Consider the following 22,216-nt stretch of genomic DNA (forward strand, 5'->3'; position numbering starts at 1 on the left):
GAATTCATTAATAAGATTGTTGTTTTTCCTGGTAATAATTGATGATGGAAGTAAATTGATCGGATATTTAGGCCGATGAATTTCAATAGATAAAGGCACTAGTTAGTGGCTTGGAGTGAATAATTGAGTGAATTAAGCAAATTATACATGAACTAAACTATAATATGGTTATAGTTGACCGGAGGTTATGAGTGACGTATCCATGAACAGTGAAATGTTAGCCAAACTCCTTTATTTTGTGAAGGGATTATTTTTTATTTGCCAATGTTTATCTTTTATTTAATAAATTTGTATTTTTACCAAAAAGGTTCTCATTCAGACCTTTTTATTTAATTTATCTCCTCTCTTATCCTTCCTGCTCAATAATTTAAGGTTAGTTATATCATTTGAAGGTATCTCTGTGGGTCTTACCCGTTTAGCGACCCTGGGATTCTTTTTTGCCGGTGCCACATTTCTAAGGCCGGAAGGGTAGAGGGTTGAATATTAAGAGGAGATTTGTGTATACGTGAATGTATTAAGAGACAAGCATGTAATACTAGAAATGATATGATTGTGCAAAGAGTTTCTAATAAGTAGTATTAGACAGGATAAGGACGGATGGGTAATTTGAATATGAGCATGTGCCGGGCTGAGTAGGTAATTTAATTAGATGAGGGATAAGATATTACACATGGGAATGGTAATCCGCTCTGAGCGAGATGTTTTATAGTAGATTGAGTAGGGAAGTAGTTATAAGGAGGTTGTATATTATGTATTAAGCGTAGAGTATGGGGAATTATAGATGATTGTAATATGTCTCAAGGAAGAATGAACAGAGTAGTGATGTGAATAAGGAACTGTTTGTAAGATAGTTAATACGTAGTGTAGTGAAAGAAGGTCTTGGTAAGAGAGGGAGAGTACTTTGCCCAGAAGAATGGTTATCCGCCCTAAGCAAGATGCTGTTAAGTAGACTGAGTAGAAAAGTAGTATAAGAGTGTTGTATTATATATTAAGGTATATGTATTAAGAGGAGATTTGTGTATAATTCAATGTATTAAGAGACGAGCATGTAATACTAGAACTGATGTGATTGTGAGTAGATGGAGTAGGGAAATAGTTATAAGGAGGTTATATATATCTAAAGTTTATGTATTAAGAGGAGAGTATGGGAAATTACAGATGATTGAATATGGCATAAAAATAAGGAAGAATGAACAGAGTAGTGGTGTGAATAAGGAACTGTTTGTGTGGCTGCTGTGTACGTTTATGTAGAAGACAGTGAATAAGCAGCAAGAGGATTAAGGTATGGTGTAATGGAGATCTAGGCAGTGTGGAAAGAACTGTGAGAAGAAGTGAACAAAGTAGTGTTTGGAAGAATAAACTGTTGTATGTCTGTAGGGGTAGGCGATGTAAAATTATGGATACTTTAGAGGATTGAATGGGAAACTGTTGGTAAGGATGCAGTGTAAGTGTATGCAGAATGTAGTGAATAAGTAGTAAGAGGATTAAGGTATAGTGATAATGGAGAGTTTGAAACGATGTTATGTGACTGGAGTGGTAGTCTATGTAGAAGAATGGATTGTCTATATGTGTGTAGTGGGAGTAGGATCCGATTGGAATAAGCTAAATGGCGGAGTGCATGATGTAAGAGGTGAGAGAGAGAGGTGGGTCTGACCCATCCCAAGGAAGTGTTGATTAGTTCTTCTGCACGTGGAGAGGGAGGAGTGGAAGGAAGTTCTCTGTCAATGCGACAGGGAAGACGAGCCGTGTAAGGAGATCTGGCAAGACAGGAGACAAGCGTGTGACAGGCCGCATGTTGGACCGGCTTCCGCCACATGCGGCCTGTTACGTAAGGAATGGTGAGGAACACATTGTCAGCAAGGGTCTCTGAGGTTCGGTAACCGGCCGCACGAGGCAGGGCTGGTGGCGGTATCCCCGGGTTGGGTGGCATGTTTCCTTACCAGTCAAACTTAGTCTTAGTTAGAATAAAGTAGTTAAGTAGAAAAGCTGCTGGAATTGATAAGGTTTCGGGGGATATACTAAAGACAATGGGTTGGGATATAGTACCATATCTGAAGTACTTGTTTGATTATTGTTTGCATGAAGGAACTTTACCAAATGAATGGAGAGTTGCTATAGTAGCCCCTGTATATAAAGGAAAGTGTGATAGGCATAAAGCTGAAAATTATAGGCCAGTCAGTTTGACATGCATTGTATGTAAGCTTTGGGAAAACATTCTTTCTGATTATATAAGACATGTTTGCAAAATTAATAATTGGTTTGGCAGAAGGCAGTTTGGGTTTAGGAAAGGTTATTCCACTGAAGCCCAACTTGTAGGATTCCAGCAAGTTATAGCAGATATCCTGGATTCAGGAGGTCATTTGGACTGTATTGCGATTGACCTATCTAAGGCATTTGATGGGGTAGATCATGGGTAACTACTGGCAAAAATGAGTGCAATTGGACTTGACAAAAGAGTGACTGAATGGGTGGCTCTGTTTCTAGAAAATAGAACTCAGAGAATTAGAGTAGGTGAAGCTTTATCTGTCCCTGTAAAAATTAAGAGGGGAATTCCTCAAGGCAGTATTATTGGACCTTTATGTTTTCTTATATATATCAATGATATGTGTAAAGAAGTGGAATCAGAGATAAGGCTTTTCGCAGATGATGTTATTCTGTACAGAGTAATAAATAAGTTACAAGATTGTGAGCAACTGCAAAATGACCTCGATAATGTTGTGAGATGGACAGTAGGCAATGGTATGATGATAAATGGGGATAAAAGTCAGGTTGTGAGTTTCGCAAATAGGAAAAGTCCTCTCAGTTTTAATTACTGCGTTGATGGGGTGAAAGTTCCCTTTGGGGATCATTGTAAATACCTAGGTATAAATATAAGGAAAGATCTTCATTGGGGTAATCACATAAATATGATTGTAAATAAAGGGTACAGATCTCTGCACATGGTTATGAGAGTATTTAGGGGTTGTAGTAAGGATGTAAATGAGAGAGCATATTTGTCTCTTGTGAGACCTGAACTTGAGTATGGTTCCAGTGTATGGGGCCCTTACCAGGATTACTTGATTTAGGAACTGGAAAAAATATAAAGAAAAGCAGCTCGATTTGTTCTGGGCGATTTCCGACAAAAGAGCAGCGTTACAAATATGTTGCAAAGTTTGGGCTGGGAAGACTTGGTAGAAAGGAGACGAACTGTTCGAATAAATGGTATATTCCGAGCTGTCAGTGGAGAGATGGCGTGGGAAGACATCAGTAGACGAATAAGTTTGGATTGTGTCTTTAAAAATAGAAAAGATCACAATATGAAGATAAAGTTGGAATTCAAGAGGACAAATTGTGGCAAATATTCGTTTATAGGAAGGGGAGTTAGGGATTGGAATAACTTACCAAGGGAGATGTTCAATAAATTTCCAATTTCTTTGCAATCATAAAGGCTAAGAAAACAAGGGATAGGGAATCTGCCACCCGGGCGACTGCCCTAAATGCAGATCAGTAGTGATTGATTGAAGTAGTTAGAGTAGGTAGTCGTAGAGGTAGCATCTGACATGTGCTGCTGGCTATCCGCGAATATGCGGGATAAGATAGTTATCTATAGATTTAGAGGGATAGTAGTTGCTCATCTCTTTAATACTAGAAACCGATGGTGCTGTACTATGGTTGGAAATAAAGATATGTAATATGCCATGAATTCAAAATAAATGACTCTCTGCTCAATTTGTGCGTTGATTTTATGTCAACCGTATCTCTATCGCATGTTCTGTTATAATATATACTACGCAAGCACGTTTTGTGTACATAAATGTGAGTGCATGAAATGTTATGTGTATCATGAATGAGTAGCGCGAAAGTCGCCAGATGAGATATGCACGTTCCTGAAAAATTATGTCGATAATCATGTGAATGTAGCTGTGAAGGAACTTCACCTATTTAGTGACTAGCTGGATTATCCGGTGCTGCTCGGGCATTTCTTTGATGGTTTACTTTTTGGTATTTTATTGCCTGCTAATTATGCGTGAAGCGAATATTTTGGATTTCGATGTCCATGTCGAGGGGGCTGAACTTGGACTTAAAAGACATGCAGTGTGTCACTGTTCATTTTAGCCACCCCGAAAGTTATGGATTCGACACTAATTTCGATTATTTTTATATGCCACCCCCTACACACCTCCACCCCTAGGGGTATCATATTCCCACAGTGCTTTTCTCCAGTCATATGTATAGCATTCTCTCTCTTTGGCCTACTCTACATTCACGCACGTGCTTACTCCGAACACCAGGTCTGTATTATACTGTAGAATCCTTGAGCTGACGTTGCCATGGTTACGGCCGGCCACTTCTTCATCCACTTCCTAGAGCGGGGTAGTACGGTGCCAATATCTCCACACCGGTTGGTTTTAGGTCCTTAAAATTTCGTTTTCAGGTCCCTCAGGGCCTTACCGAGGTTTGTTTTTCGCGTCGTGAAACTTAAAATGAGCTTTTTCTCGTCCTCGTGCGACAAATTCGATATTTCACCTATATTAGCAAATGTTAATGTGCCAAAGGCCCTAAATGTAGGGAACGGAAAGGGCTGTTAAAATATTTCTTGTAGATTGGGTTACCGCAGTGTCCTAAAACGTATTATACAACATTTGGTTCAGACTGGTAGAACGGTATGGATTTGTATAAGAAACTGGTAGACAGACAGACATTCTGCTTTATGTAAATAGATACCTGCCCGGGACGAAATAATATTGTAAGATTTCTGATGGCTTTAGTGGAAACGGGACGGTTCACAGTGACAAAAGGTACTTTCTTTTGAGAAGACACATTTCCCTGCCTTGCGAGGACTCCTTTATTAACCCTAGAACTGCTGCAGGTTGTTCTGTCCAATGCTGCAGTTATTTTTCTCAACATACACCATGAAAATAAAATCATGCCTATCATCACATATTAATCCTAATAAATACATATTATATACCAATAGAAAGCTAAAAGACTGATCTAAATGAAGATAATACAAATAATGAAAAATGTTGCCACGATTTCTAACTATCGTAAAATGCAATTAAAAGGAAACTGTTTGAAATATTTTGCTCAAATAAAGGAATTTGTGACAGATAATTTATTTCTGAAACATGATATTCTGAAACGAACAAGTATTTTCTTACATATTCCTCCACAGTTAACCACTTTTCATTTCGTTGGCAAAATAAAACTAAAATTTTCATCAAAACAGTATTTGGAGTTCTTTTCACGAATTTTGAACCTACAGATTATCTTAGTTTTCTTAGGTGAATTTCTTATTTCCTGTGTTGTGATCAAATTCCTTATAACAATCTACAAAAATATCATTAGTTCACACTTATCCCTTCGCTGGTTTCTTCAAATATTGACGTACTGCCAATAATAACATAACCTGCACCGACTTGAACATCATTCCGGTCATCAGAAATTCCCATTACTTCCGAGGCACCTTGTACCTCGCTGACACTTTCACTATTTTCAGGAATAATTTTCTTGTCAGAATTAAAACAATAACCACTGTCACCATCAGTATTGTCACTAAGATCTTCGAAAATCGAGCGCTTGATTTCAGAATCGTCAACAAAACGGGCTGCCATCTTGATTCTAAGAACATGTGAAAGCACTTTCACTTCTACAGCTAAATAAACTTGTCCAGACCGATGTTTGTGTTTCAAAGACTTTCAGTATTGAAGATAAATGTATAATTATTCAGCTGGTATCTATATCATTACCATCTGGTGATCAATTACAAACCTACGGCGGAAGAACGACACCGTCTCTCAGAAAGACGGTTCGCAGTTCTAGGGTTAAGACCAAATATACAAAATTGAACAATACAGTGAATTTATCACAAAGGCATCAGTCGAGAGAAATAAATTCAGCATACTTCAAGTAACACAGACTGATATTATTAGAATCTGGACTTTTACGAGAAAGAATATTCTCGTGTTTCCAAATACTCGTACTATGAATATACCAGGCCAGGTTAGTCTCAACAAGGAATTTTATTTCTGGGATTCATGAAGTCACGTTTAGTCCTAGAAAATCTGTTAACAAGGTCATTGAAATTCTTACTAATTCACCATATTCTGGGAAGATTTCCATTCAGAAAATAAAAGTAGAAGGCCTAGTGAAGCGCAGAAATTATATTCCAGGTACATAATGTTTTGTAGAGAGAAAATGTAAGTTATCACAGACCTACTTATCGTGTTTTTACACACTTTTCAGTTTTATTGCTCATTTTATTACATAATACGAAGTAGAGAATGTAAAACAGTAAGTATACGCTATTCTTGAACTATTCTTAGGCCAGTTATTGCGAATAAATAAATTTACAGCCATATCTCGTCAAAATAAATTCATACAGAACTTTCAACTTGGCCTTAGTGGTTTGACTCACAAGTAGGAATATTGCCATACTCTCATACTACAAAGTATTATGTATAAATGAAATAAAACATGTTATTCGTTCCTCCTGTAAAATGTTTAAACCTGGACATGCCACATTTCTGCAATTAGCGACTCAACACTTACCTGTAGCGCTTCTGGCGTGTTCTCAAACTTCGCAGGCTCACATAACAAGTTGTACCCGTACATCCTAATACATAAAATAATCTGAAACGTAAAGCAGAGAATACATTTTTACCAAGTGATATTCTTAACAAACAAGCAAATTATACAGCGTAGAAATATATGTTGTATATTTTGAAACATGAATGAACTCTTCATGGTCGATTTTTCCGTGACTAGGTGTAGAGGTCGCAAGTCCCGTAGCAGAGGTACAAAGTGCCTAATCACTCACGTGGTGACTCCTGAATTTGATTCACGGCAGTCGTCGTGAAACTATCCGTTTGAAGGGGCGGCGGGGTGTGCAGGATATTTCCGTGGTATACCCTGCGTATTGTAAGAGGCGACTAGAAAAGGAGCTCTCAACTAGGGAGCGTGGTTTGGTGACCACGGGTCCCCTAGTTTTGCCTGGCATTGTTTACAATTACTTGTATCTCACTTTCATCTTTTCTATTCGACCTCCCTGGGTCAGTTATTGAACTCTTCCGATTCCGACTGTATTACGTTTGTGAGGCCTAAAAAGTCACACCTCACGCCCTTCGTCCTTCCCATTTCTTTTGCCGATAACCACCTTTTTCGCAATATCTGAATTCTTACTTTTTTCTCCGCTGATTAGTGTTGCCCTGTTGTACTTCCCCTTAAAGCTGTAAACACCACCTTCGCTTCTTGACAAATCAACTGAGTAGGTAGCTGGTCGATATAACAGACAACGGTCCCGGTGGCGAACGCAGGCAATAATGAGTGAATGAAGGAAGGAAGGAAGGAAGGAAGGAAGGAATAGATGATGATGATGATGATGATGATGATGATGATGATGATGATGATGATGCATGAATGAATAGTCACGGATGACCACCAACTGGAGAAAGAGCCATTTATTGTAATTATAATTAATGCACTCAGTTAGCTTTTTACAATACACAATATGAAATGTAGTCCAACTAAGAAAAATTACAAAAAATTTTAAGTACACTTGCTGTATACATTATCTCCCATAAAATAGTACTTGGACGTATCTTTAATTAATAATTATGCATTTTTAGCATTAGAGATACTTCTTAAACTTTAACTACGTCATAAAGTCAAGGATACATCCGCATACATATTCTTACTACTAGCTACATGCATCTTCTGTTTTCATCCCCTTCAAATTTCTTTTCTCACATTCGTCTTAAAATATTACATAGTTTAGCTGTTATCCATGGTGTATTTCATTGTCGGATTAATAACTTAACGATAGTGTTAAGTTCTGGTTCGTTTTTAATTTTATCTATCTCCTTCCCGTCTATATACTTTTCTATGATCTTGTTTACTTACAGACTTTTGGAAAGTGAGCCACTTCCTTATCATTTTTGCACAAAATGGATCAATTTTCGTCATTTTTTGTATTATAGCTTTTTTCTTACATACTCCCATCAGCCACCAAAATATACCTCTCATTTCTTTTTTTGTTTTTCCATTTCAGTCTTTACTTATTTTACAAAATTCAACATGTGTTCTCTCTCTTTAACGTTCTGTTGTTATTGCCTGTCCTTCAGTGTCTTTTACACTTCAGGCAATAATGTTACATCACCACACTGACCACGTGGCACTACTGGCCGTCTGGCTAGGCAGCAGTTACAAAACAGGCAACATGTGCGACATGCATTTTCTTTTAGATACCATGATTTTCCGATTTATAGAATATATCAGTCTTTGCTGAGCTGAGCTAGTGAGCAGACGTGTCCGGTATCGATCCGCAAGTGCAGGGAAAGCACTATGGGTGTAACGGTGGGGTAGCGTGGGGTACGGTGGGGTGGCGTAGCTGGGTCAAGTTGAAATGAAATGGCGTATGGCTTTTAGTGTCGGGAGTGCCCGAGGACAAGTTCGGCTCGCCAGATGCAGGTCTTTTGATTTGACTCCCGTAGGCGACCTGAGCGTCGTGATGTGGATGAAATGATAATGACGACGACACATACGCCCAGCCCCAGTGCCAGCGAAATTAACCAATTAAGGTTAAACTTCCAGACCCCGCCGAGAATCGAACCCGGGCCCCTGTGACCAAAGGCCAGCACGCTAACCATTTAGCCATGGTGCCGGACTGGGTCAAGTTGATCCTGATGGAGTATATCTCAGAAAATAATAAAAGAATAAGCGTGGCAGAATTGTTGATGGCGGAAGCTATAGTGGTTAGTCTGTTAGTCATTGAAGGCGTCGAGATCAACCCAGGCCCATTGTCATAGGAGGACATGGAGAAAATCAGGGAAACTATGCGCGAAGCTTCTCAGGATGATCAGACCAAAATTATGCTCGAGGTATAGTCTCAATTAATTAAGGAAATGAAGGACTGTTTAACCGAAGAACTAACAACAATAAAGGAGAAGATGAGAGAAGACAAAAAAGAAAGAACGATGCTGAATAAGAGGATTAAGGCGCTAGAAGAACAAGTTCAGGTACTTCAGTGGCGTGAAAGCAGAAAAACGGAGGAGGAGAAGAGAAGGAACATTATAATTTATGGCCGGGAGGAAAATGAAGTAAAGGCCTCGATGGAATAAGGGGCATAGATGATTGGTCCAGACCTGGAAGGAGTAGGGGGAGAAGCCCTGCCAGAATTAAGTTTGTCTCGGTACAAATGGCAAGCCGAATTCTGAAGTGTGCGCGAAACCTGAAGGGCAGTAAGGTTTGGATAAGAAGGGATATGGACAGAACAATCCTCCATGAGCAAAGAGTTCTACAATTTTATTTAAGACAAACAAGAAATCTACGGGCATATATAAGAGGAAATCGCTTGCATATTATAAAAGATACTTGGGCAAGAACGTGGACGGTCAGTGATCTGGGCGATACGTTCAAAGAACAATGTAAGCAGTTTGGGTCATCAGCGGAAGTGCATACTGTAGAAGTGATGACACGAGGGATTCCTGAGTTTACGTCCAGTGTTGGTGCTAATAATAATTTCGCGTGGCTATTTCTAGCTGAGCGCAGCCCTTGTGAGGCAGACCCTCTGATGAGGGTGGGCGACATCGGCCATGTGTAGGTAACTGCGTGTTATTGTGGTGGAGGATAGTGTTGTGTGTGGTGTGTGAGTTGCAGGGATGTTGGGGACAGCACAAACACCCAGCCCCGAGCCATTGGAAATAACCAGTGAAGGTTAAAATCCCCGACTCGACCGGGAATCGAACCCGGGAACCTCTGAACCGAAGGCCAGTACGCTGACCATTCAGCCAACGAGTCGGACAGTGTTGGTGCTGATAACCCGGGACAGATGATTCAATATAAGTACTTCCAGCTGAGTCAAGAAACAGAGTGGGGAGTGACGAGGTGAGCCAAATGTCAACAGCGGGGCCAGTTAAGCAGCTGAGGATATTTCAAGGTGTAAGACAGTGAGTTTATGAGAATTTTTCGGAAGAATGGAGTGGGTTAAGGTAGTAGAGTGAAAATCCCAGAAAAACTATCGGAAGGATGTTATTTGCTTTCCTGAGGGAAGTATACCTAGGTTAACGGATGTGGAAATATCTAGGATGGCTAGAAGTCAGGGAGTTCAGAGGAACACAGAGGTAAAAAAGCTAGAAGATAGTATGTTGTAATACTGAAGGAATATGGAATTTTATATATATATAAAGTCCCTATTCCGACTGCCATTCACAGCGATATTGAAAAATATATATATATATATAACGGATTGTTTCAACAGCTGAAATTCGCACCAGATATATGTTGTTGTCTCCTCTCTACAAGAAAAATACAACGAGACTCTCACAACAACCAATTTAGTACTTTTTAATGAAAATTGCTTGTCTGAAGCTTCACTGTAGTTTGTTTCCAACGAGCACTGAAAAACATAGAGATGGCGACACGTTTTGAAATGCATTCGCTTGCTGAGGTCAAGATGTTTGCCCGTCACCATCTGTGCCAGCCAACGACCATAGAATAAGATGATAGAGCACCTCACCAATGTGCGGCCAGAATTGAATCCAGTGGACACTTTGACCGGCATACTGTTTAGACTACAACATTATAGACCAGTCGCTGTCTGTTATCCATCATATTACGACGTTGAAAGCAAATTCAAAAATTCCGTATTATTATTTCAGTTTATTGAGATGTTGAAAGGAGTTGCAACAAAAATGAAGGCATGGACTTAGGAAAGAGATCAGAAATCTGCATGCAAATGGCGGAAAATTGCAAATGACAATCAAATTAGTTGCAGAAGTTTTGATCCATATCTAACGACTTTAAATGTCATTGGCAGAATGATTTTTTATCTCCATTGTTCCCGACCCACGTTCACTCAGTTTTAAATAAATTAAGATTTTTAAACCAAAAATTATTGTCAATGCTGTAGAGGCAGCCGTAGTCAATAGCTTCTAAAGCTCAGTAATGGATAACCAGACAAATATTGCATTGATATTTCACAAAACTAAGTTCTTAAAAATGTTGTACAACATTTAAATAGTTCTTCTTTTCTTCCAAATGAGAATTCAATGTCTTTTCCGAAAACATCAGAACAACGTCAACCAACAGGTTCTAAACATTCTGAAAGGTGACAAAATAACATAATATTAGATCCGAGTCCGCTTCTATCACAGGCAACAAAGCATAGGGCAAACTTTACACAGATTTGGGATGAATCTCTCCAATCCAGTATCTAACTATGGATATCTATATGTACTCTAGCTTTCTGAAGTCTTCGCAAATCCATAAACGTCAAAATGTGCTACTCCCATCTACAACTTTACTCAGTAGGGTTCATAAGGAAATTTCATAATTTCCTGTTACGATTCTCTACATTTGACATGTATGTAACATGGGAAGTGTAACTTTTATTCCTAAGATATATTACATATTCATTTCAAATTTCTAGTTACGTTTTGCATACTAATTTTGACTGTCGAAGATAGGCTTACGTACTAGTAGGTAATGAAGGTTTTAAAGAACTTCTGTAAGAAATGGACGTCCTTGGACTTGTAGTAACTTGGTCTGATTACAAGAAAGACCTAAAGATAGATGGACATGTTGCATGGAGTCAAAGGATATGCAATAGAGGAAGGATATTGGGGGGGGGGGGGGGTGTTATACTATTGTAAAAATCATGAACAGGGAATGGAGGTCAGGGTAACCATCGAAATTACTGGTAATTCTAAATAGCTAGTGGCTAAAAAAAACGAAAGGTGTGAATGAGGGAATGGTACATGCTGTTGAAGGTGTGAATACCGAGAGATTTAATACGGGGAAGTAACAAACTGAAAATAGTGGAATCAGCCATAGTATGTATGTGTATGTGTAGTCCTCAGCCCGAAGGCTGGTTGGATCCTCAACAGTTCCGCCATCAGCTGTCATAGATGTCCTAGGCATCACTGTAGAGGCGTACTAGGAAAATAAGGAGTGAGGTAGTTTCCCGTTGCTTTCCTCACCGAACCAGAAGTTGTTGTTATTACATATCAGTCTGCCATGTCCACTGAAATGCATGCACCAACCGACCCTATGAGTAACATTTTCACACCATTCATAGCAGGGACTGGCTGCATAAGGAATGTCATTACTAGCATCACTCATATCTCAGTCGCTTTCATTTTGTCAAAACCAAGGATAAAGCTGAGACAGATCAATGAAAGTAACAAAATTGCTCTAGCCCACACCAGAAGACATAGTGCACTGTAAACACTAGGTCCTGCCAGCAAAGGCATCAGCTATAGTACACATTGTTAAGTATAACATAGGACAGTTAAACTACACATATAGAAGATCACGGTTATGTTTCTGGATGAACCATGTCTCGTTTCTCCTGCCTCGGTCAACCGAAGTTGAAAGAGAGAGATTCTAAAATTGACCATTTACCTGTTCATTAAGTAAATAGCTAAAAATTGGACATATTTGAGTAGAAGTAAATTTACGGAAAAATTCTTAATTAACACCTCTGTACCGGGTAATAACAACAAAAAGAACAGCAACGAGGTTTTGTAACCGAGTATGTCCAAAACACAAATAATTATGACTCACAAGCATGGAACAGTACATACAGTAGTCAAAGTCAATAATGAGTAAGGTCAACAATAATTATCATTTTAATAACTTGTTCTCTTTTGACATTCGTTGAGTTTTCTTCATACATTTACATATTGTACATTTTGTAGTTAGTAGTATTTCTGTTAATTGATATGTACTCCGTGGTCCATTCCTTTCAAATTAGGTTTGTTGTTCTTTGTTTGTTTGTTTGTTTGTTTGTTTGTTTGTTTGTTTGTTTGTTTGTTTGTTTGTTTGTTTGTTTTCGCTCTAATAGGTACATGCCTAATTGCCAATAAAGTGAATACTTTCTCCTTAGTTTCTGGTGATCCGGAGCTGGAGGAGGGGAGTATTCTGTTCTATTCAATACATAATGATCCCCACATAACTATGTTTTCCAGTCTGTCGAAACACGAATTATAATGCATACGTCACTAAAACATACTGATAAAATAACACACAATTGTTAAACAAAGAAAGACATATTTCGTTACACAAGAACGTCCTAATGTTCTATCAAATCACTTGTAGCCATTCGTATATATGTACAACATTGCTTACTTTGCGTTAACTTGTCAATGATTGTGAATTTGTGATAATATGAGCAATTAAGGTAACCAATATGAATGTACAGATCCATTGTTGCCCCTTTGGTAACGCTGATAAAGTTTGCTGTACTGATCTTCGCGTACGTAACTTTTACCGACGAAAGTTGGACTTAATTCAGGTCACATTTTTCTTTTTCTTTTTTGTCTTACTGACATATCTTTTGGGAAGTTGGTGAAGGGGTTAGGGGACCAACTCTGTTCGGCTGAGAGAGAGAAAATGAATTAAAGGGTACTTGTTTGACATTAATTTATTGATGACGTAACAACTACATAGCGGTCCCAAGTAGCATGCCACTGCCCGCATTCATAAAATTTAGTACAAGTAAGTATAACCTAACTGAAATTCTAGACATGTTGGCGTCAGGGTAACCTCCTGTAGAATTCATTAAGAGCTAATGTAAGATAGTGTGAAATGTTGTTTAATCAAATATGAATTAATTTAGTAGTGTAAAGAGTGCGGAATTTTTCAGATGTGCTTGATTGTTGAGGTTGGTTTGGTTGGCTTTTCTTGCGATCTGGGTTTTCAAATAAGAGACATGGGGAAGTAATGGTGAATAATTTATACAATGAAGTTTTAGGGGTGTTGCTACGCTAATTAGTGATGAGTTAACGAAATTATTCTCCTATCGGTTTAGTTGTGCAGCGCCAAGATTAGAGTCTCTCTCTGCCAAGGTCGATTTTGGAACTTTAGAAACACCAAACAACTTTCCAGGTATGTTCATTAGCATATATTATTTCACTTTTTCTTTGAAATTGCTTCTTGTTCGCCCGCTTTCTTCGTCCACTTATGTTTCAGCATCGACGCGCGTCGTACTCTAACATCATACTGCAGGCCCGTTGTTAGCGAGACCAAGTCTCTGCCATCCCCAAAAGTATACACACTACGTCTTCAGAGTCGTCAAATGTTCAAATCATCGCTATGGTGGAGCATGGTCAAACTTGTGGATCTTGTGATGTCCGTGCCGGCTACACCGTTCGTCGCATTGTATCTGCTTGTGTCTTCCCACGATGGACTTCTACAGCTATGTTGATTGACTGACTACCTAACCAAGTAAGACTGCATATTCCTATGGGCATGTCATGCTACTATATCATCGTGTGGAGGTAATGTCAGTACCTTCCGTTACACCACATAAAATATTTGCTCTCCCAACCTACTGAAATCATAGATTTGTCAAATTTCAACGTCCACTGACGTAGTCGTTGTTAAGGTGGGGAGGACTGTGGCATTATTTTAGACTGGAAAATATATTTACTGGGTGTATGTACCTCACCCCTTAAGAAAAGTCAGATACTGGGACCGTGCAGATACAAAATGTGTCTTCGTCATGTTTGTATTTGCCGACGATTTGGATATGCATTATTATTTTGACTATGCCTGTAGATTGGTGTCGCCCGGCGGCAGTTATCGGAAGCCACGGGTCGTGAAGTGTGCTTTGAGCGCTATTTCTAAGTGAGCGCTTTCATATGTTTCTCCGCGTCAGTTAGCAGGGAGCTGTAATTTGTGTATGAGTGGAGTAACTCTTGCTCCCTCGACAAACTGTTGGCCATAATGTTAGCTGCCCTAGGCACAGCGATGGTTCTTGACAGGGATGAGTCTCGTTTTTTAAATTTAATATAATTGCCTGTCACGCTATAACTGCCGACGGATTATATTTCATTTATTGCAATATTTATGTGGATTACCGGCGGTTGACTGGTAAGTCATGTCTGTATCATTAGTTTGGAGGTTTCAGTGAGTATTTAATTACCTAATATTCTTTCTTCTTATTCTTAATCTGTTTACCCTCCAGGGTTGGTTTTTCCCTCGGACTCAGCGAGGGATCCCACCTCTACCACCTCAAGGGCAATGTCCTGGAACGTGAGACATTGGGTCGGGTGATACAACTGGGGAGAATGACCAGTACCTCGCCCAGGCAGCCTCACCTGCTATATTGAACATGGGCCATGCGGGGGGATGGGAAGATTGGAAGGGATAGACAAGGAAGAGGGAAGGAAGTGACCGTGGCCTTAAGTTAGGTACCATCCCGGTATTTTCCTGGAGGAGAAATGGGAAACCACGGAAAACCACTTCCAGGATGACTGAGGTGGGAATCGAACACATCTCTACTCAGTTGATCTCCCAAGGCTGAGTGGACCCCGTTCCAGCCCTCGTACCACTTTTCTAATTTCGTGGCAGAGCCGGGAAACGAACCCGGGCCTCCGGGTGTGGCAGCTAATTACACTAACCACAACACCACAGAGGCGGACAATTACCTAATAAAGGTTTAAAAATTCAAGAGGATTTGCTGTAATTGCGATGCAATATCATTTTCATCAGGAGTTGAATTCTCATATACACTGGGAAAATTAAAATTGTTTGAAACATAAACTCATGTGCTATTTCTGGTACTGTGTGGTTAAAAATTTCTAACTTCATCTATTCATTTAAAATAAGTATCTTGGAAATAAATATGTGTAATCACCGATTACTTGTCTCGCGTGGAAAATTACAATCTAAAACTACGCTGGTAACCAACTACTTAAGTTGTTAACTGTTACTTATATTTCGCTATTTAATTTAAAGTGTGTGTACGTATTTCCATCCCTCAGTATAGCTTTTGCAAATTATTTTCATTTACATCATATTATTTCTTTCTTTCTCTAACTGAGCTGATCGCTCATATTTTGTTATATTTTAATTCATTTATTAAGTTGTTATATAGTAGTGATCGTTTCGCCCGGAAGGACGTTGGTTCGAATCCCCGTCAGGAAGTCGTAACATTTAAGAAACGAGATTTCCACTTCCGGAGATGCACATGCCCCTGAGGTTCACTCAGCCTACACGAAAAATGAGCACCAGGTTAATTCGTGGGGGCAAAGGCGGCCGGGCGTAGTACTAACAACTCTACCCCATCAAGTGCCGAGGTTACGGATAGTTGAAGCTTTTAACTTCCACGCCTCCAGAGGCCTTCATGGCCTGTACGGAGATGACTTTGACTTTACTTTTTTAATACTACGTAACAAAATTTGACGAAGTTTTTGTTTACTTTTTTTGCATTTATTGCTTAAATTGGTGATGCTGATTATGAATATATAAGTGGTTTCTCTTAAATGTCAATATTTTGGATATGGTAATGAATGTTTCAATTTTCTTAAAAGCTGCTAATATTGCATGCTTATTTAATACGACTAGAGTCCTATAAAATAAGTCTACCATACAGTACCTCAAGAATTGGTGGGAATTAGTGCAAAAATATTGAATAACACTAAATCTTCACCCTACAATGGTGACATTCAAAAATGTACGTTAGAACGGTTTTTACTCTTATATTCTTCTGACCCCTCTGATCGTACTCTACCAGAGTCTCCCATCATAGCACAGTCCCAACGTCCCTGTTACCGTCTTTCCATGCAGTGAATATCTTGGTGAAAGCATTCACCGTGTTCTTCACTTACAGCTCCTAAATCTGGCCTGAAGAAATCAATATGGGAAAACAAATAGTGCATTTTCACCGACATTCTACAGCCAAGTACATGATAACTCTGTATCAAATTCTCTATCAGTTTCATGTAATTCTCACTTTTATTGCTTCCCAAGAACTGTTACACTACTATTCTAAAAGCATCCCAAGCATTTCGTTCATCAAGAGTCATTGCATCTACAAGTTTTTTGACTGTAACATCACACGAATAAGAGGTCCGGTAATAATTCCGCCTTTTTTTTTGCTTCACTTAACTTGGCGAACATTTGTCTGATGAGGCTCAGAGCCTCACTGTTGCTATCTAAACCTTTGATGAATAATTGTTTAGCAAGTTCAAGTTTGATATGGAGTGATGGTAACAGAATCTTCTCCCTGGACACAAGGGGCTCATTTTTCACGTTGTGTGCACTTGGAACGAAAAAATTGGCTTCAAAAATGCATTTAACACCATTGATGAAGATTTCATATTACAGGAATTTCGACATATATTCCCATAACTTTACAGTTTCATGTGACAAACTTATAGATACACTTTTAATTTATTTCGGTTCTAATATTATTTCGCCACAGACTGGGATACAGCAAAGTGATCCAACGGGACCATTACGTTTTTGTCTTGCAATCCAGCCGGTTATCGCAAACTTTAAACGTTCTCTCAACTTATTTTGTTTCTGATGATAAAACAATCGCCGGTGATCTTGGTACCATTTTAATGGAGCTGAAAACAATTTTCACCGTCTGTCCTCCGCAGCAAAGTAAATGTGCATAAATGTGAAATCCACTTCTTTTTCGTGAGAGATAAAGCAATCGTTTCTGCAGTTCAGGCCACTATTCCCGGTATTGGCATTACAACAAAATCCAATCTATCCTTTCCTTGATCACCACTTATATATGAGGCAGTGTAGGAAAATGCCAGAATTAAGGAGGCTATAAGGCGGTCTACGAGTGATCAATTCTGACCTGGCATACTTCCTTTCTTCAATAAAGTTAATCTGCCTCATTATTCCAAAATGTAATTACTTCCTAAGGACCGTATCACTATGGTTATTTCCTTCGTTCCTTACACAAGCTGATGATTTGACAAGAAGTTGCCTCGAGTCTCTACTCGAGGAAAGGAACTGGATCCTCCTTCGTTTACCAACAAAATTTCGAGGTCTCGGAAATAGTAGTTTAACTGATATTTCCATTCCCACCTTTATTTCTTGCTTATCAGATTTATTATCAGAATTATCAGATTTTATCAAGTCTCTGTTCTCTGCCTACGGAAATAATTTTGACTCATGTCATATGATTGACGCAAGATATCAATGGAATGCTATGACAAATATTTCGAATCCTCTAGCTTCCTTGTATTCACAAATAAGTTGGGTTATGGTAAACACCCGCCGAATTCTAACTCTGTGATTGTCATGCCCATCAGACATTGAGCGAACATTACATTGTCGTGTACCGACCTCCCACGGACTCGAACCGGCGGACTGCCAGGTGGAAGGCAGCCGGGGTTCGCAGCCGAATCTTGAGCTCAAGGTGTCAGAGGAGATTAATTAGTGTTAGAATGATGATCAAAGACAGGAGACACCTTGTAGCATTAAGCTAATTGAATAATAATTATAGTCAGATTTATTTACTGTAAGAAAAGGGAAATATTTCAAGAAGTTACATGTAGTGGAGAGAGTTTGCGAAGTGCGCTTACACAAGTGTTGACTAAGAGCGGGGACTTGTTGATCACAACAAGGTATTTACTGTGTATCGACAAACAGAGCTAGTATGCCAGCGAGCCAGGCGGCCCGCCCGATAACCGACAAAGGAACAAAGCCGAGTGCAAGGCCAGTCAGGGTCAGTACGGATGCACTTAAGAAACAAGGAAAGATGAGGACAATGTAAGACAGAAGACAGTAGTGCCTAGGTAGCAGCACTTACTGTGACAACGTTTGAGAATAGCTGCTTGAAGGCGCCACGGACTGGATGAACAGTTTGGTAATGCCCGTAAGACCCAACCCCTTGGTAGGAGGTAGGGATAGAACTTTGAGTTCAGAAGCGGAGATATAATCCCTGGCCAAGATGGCGCGGGGCCTTCTTCCAGCCAGTAGTTCGTACTTGTCAGATCGAGATTCTTTTCGAGCATAGCCCAAGTGCCGCAGGGCAAGATTCAGATAGACGCGTAGTAGAACAGTAGGCGCGTGGAACAAGCTCGCTCTCTCTACAGATCATCACATTCAGACTTGTAAATATACTGTACATAGTAGTTTTAGTTGTCCTCAGTAATAAAGGACAGGGAAATAATTTCATCTTTTATTTCGGGGGTTGCGGGACGAGTCATACCTACAAATTACCTCCCTACATTCCGCTCGGCAGGGCAGGTAATACTTCAACATCCAACGGCCTGGTGACCAACCTACGAGAACGTCTCTCAGGACAGGTAGGTCACGAGAGGCATGTATAAAAATTTGGTGTCAGGTAGTGCAGGGTCCCGAGTTCGATCCTCGAACAGTGTCAACTCACCGAAATAACGTAAGAGAACCGCGACTTCGCAGAAGATTTCCGTGTGAGAAAATCGCGACTTCGCAGAAGATTGACCGAACCGCGCTACCGCGTAGTTTCGTTCGTGTGCCGCGCATCGCAGAAGAGGAGCATCACTACAGCAGCCTACTAAGCCAGCCCAGCAGAGGGGTAGCAGTCCAGTAGCAGACAACGCCATGCGGTGGAGCCGCAGCACTACAGACGACTACTCATCCAGCCCAGCAGTGAAGAACCATTGAAGATTAAGGTAAGCTGAATATTATTTCAAATGGCAAGACAGAATAGTTCAGTACCAGCAGACCAAGGCACTGAGATGCTTGACGAGGTGGAATCAGTAAGTATGAGTGGGCCTTTTGTTACAGTAGTAGAAGGACATCGTCTCATTGGACGAGAGTTTGATGGCAGTCAACCAGATAGATTGCATGAGTTCATAGCTAACGTAGATGCTGCTGTTCGTATGATTAAGGATGAGGATCAAGAGTTGTTTTTCAAGTACATTTTAACTAAGGTTACGGGCAGAGCCCGAGATAAATTATTGTACAGACGTGATATACAAAATTGGGATAAAGCCAAGCGGGCATTAACAGAATAGTATGGCCAGCAAGGCACATTAGATTTGTACATTTGTCAAATGTTCCAAACAGCGCAGGACCCGCGAGAATCAGTCGCACTTTGGGCACACAAAATAGAAACATTGTCAGCTTCTTTTAGAGAGGCAATACTTGAGGATGAATTAGAGGAGGATCGTGACGCACAGTTGAAAATAACGAGAAAAATATGTGTTGCTAGTTTCATACAAGGGTTAGCCAACCCTAGAATACAAGCTAGGGTACGGTCAGAAAAGGGCATCACTTTTGAGAGGGCAGTTGCACTTGCACAACAGGAAGAGACAGTAATAATGTCAAAGAAGGCACGAGAGGGCCTACAACACAAACATAGTTCAGGGTTTAGCAAGCGCAAACCAGAACAGGAACGCAGTGCAGCACCAAAGTGGCATACTAAGCCAACACATGCTAGTGTTAGGGTGGTCTGTTGCAATTGTAACCAGGAAGGCCACATAGCAAAGAACTGTGAGAACACAGGAACGCAGGGGGCTCACACCACACAGACCACTAGTTCCAATACAACTACAGGGCACATCGAACGTGAATGTTGAAAGAAACAAAGGGATAAGGAAACAGAAGTACGAGAGACAGTGCGCATAGTACGCACACAACCAAACACAGTGACAAGGGAAAACAGAACTTGTTATCGTTGCGGTCGGAAAGGGCATATACAGGTGAATTGCCGACAAAGTATGCACACCCAAGGTTCACGCACACAAAGTGCACACACTCCGGTGATGCGAACGGATAGCCGTAGTTGCTACTCGTGTGGCCAACAGGGCCACATTCAGAGAAATTGTCGAAAAGCCCAAGGCAAGTCCACGGGCAATAGGGCCATGAAAGGCCAAACTCAGGTGATCGCGTAGGGGGCAAGACCGTAAGATACCGAGCCTAATGCGAACATCGTGATAGGTGGTCACATCGAACCCAAGACTGTTGGTTCAAAAAGAAGGGTGGCAGTACACACGCCACGAAAACCTCCGTGGCTCAGGCGGCAAACTAGACCGGGCCCGTAGCAAGGGGACAGTTACGGAGGCCCGCACACCAGAAGGTCCCAAGAATTCTGACGTAGAAGGCGCGGTGCTGATTCAGGTTGCGAACCAAGGAAGACCGTTGAGATTTTTGATAGATACTGGGTCCGATGTCAGCCTAGTTAAGAGGCAATCGGTACCCAAGGAATGCCTGATTGACGGGAGTAAATCAATTGAATTAGCGGGTGTAACTAAGGGAATAATTTACACCCAGGGTACTGTACGTTTTGCCATTGGAAACACAAATCACACCTTTCATGTGGTAGGGAGTGATTTCCAATTAACACAGGATGGTATAATTGGACGAGACATCCTGACAGATAGTGTGATTGACTATAAGGAGGGTCATGTCACCATAAGAGGGCGACAATACCCTATGGGGGCACGAGAGACGAAGGTGATCCGTCTCGAACCAAGGACCCAGAAGGTCGTTGTTATAGAAGTAGATCGAAATCTACCTTTAGGAATTATTGAGAAGGAAGAGGTGATACCAGGGGTGTACCTCGCAGGGTGCCTAACCAAATCAGAGCGCCACGAAGCAGTGGTTAGCATGATGAATACCACTGAAAAGGCAGTGACTTTACACAGTCCACGAGTGCACATACAGGAGGTAGATAAGACCTGCCTAGCACAAGTGCGAAAGGTAGAGCAGAACAGTAGAGTGGCAAATGGAGAACCGGCCACCCAGAAGCCTCGATCACAGCGGGTGATAGACTGTTTGCGAGTTGATCACCTCACGCAGGTAGATAAGGAAGGGATATACGCCATCTGTGCTGAGTACAATGATATCTTCCATCTTGAGGGAGACAAACTAACTCACACTGATGTACTACAGCATGAGATCCCTACACCCCAAGATCAACCTCCAATTAATGTACGACCATATAGACTTCCCGAAGCACAGAATGGGGAGATACAAGCTCAGATAGATAAGATGCTGAATGATGAAATTTTCACACTTAGCACATCAGCCTGGAATGCGCCATACTTTTAATTCCGAAGAAATTAGACGCCTCAGGGAAACAAAAATGGAGGGTCGTGATCGACTTTAGGAAATTGAACGAGATAACGTTAGGAACCAGTTATCCTCTGCCATTAATTTCAGAACTGTTAGACGCCCTTGGCAAGGCGAGATACTTTTCAACTTTAGATCTCGCGAGTGGCTATCACCAGGTGTTGTTGAAGCCTGAAGACAGGCCAAAGACAGCATTCTCTGCGCTAGGACGCAAGTACGAATTCAGGAAAATGCCCATGGGTTTGATGGACGCGCCAGCCACGTTTACGAGGCTGATGAACAATGTGCTCACAGGGCTAACGGGTATAAAATGTCTGTGTTACCTAGATGACGTCATTGTGTACGGGAGTTCAGTTCAGGAGCACAACGCGAAGCTAAGGGACGTATTTCAAAGGCTGAGAGAGAACACGCTGAAACTCCAGCCAGA

At 40.6% G+C, this 22,216-nt stretch overlaps 1 protein-coding gene across 1 annotated transcript in view; it reads right to left on the reverse strand.

Moving 5' to 3' along the window:
* Positions 1-22,216, reverse strand: part of LOC136858563 (very long chain fatty acid elongase 7) — a 132,046-nt gene that overhangs the window by 60,344 nt on the left and 49,486 nt on the right. Inside the window, exon 4 of the mRNA XM_068228773.1 lies at positions 6,532-6,612. Coding sequence (XP_068084874.1) covers positions 6,532-6,612 — 81 coding nt within the window. The remainder of the gene's footprint in view (positions 1-6,531; positions 6,613-22,216) is intronic.

The sequence above is a fragment of the Anabrus simplex genome, chromosome 1 (assembly GCF_040414725.1).
Source record: "Anabrus simplex isolate iqAnaSimp1 chromosome 1, ASM4041472v1, whole genome shotgun sequence".
Taxonomy (NCBI): domain Eukaryota; kingdom Metazoa; phylum Arthropoda; class Insecta; order Orthoptera; family Tettigoniidae; genus Anabrus; species Anabrus simplex.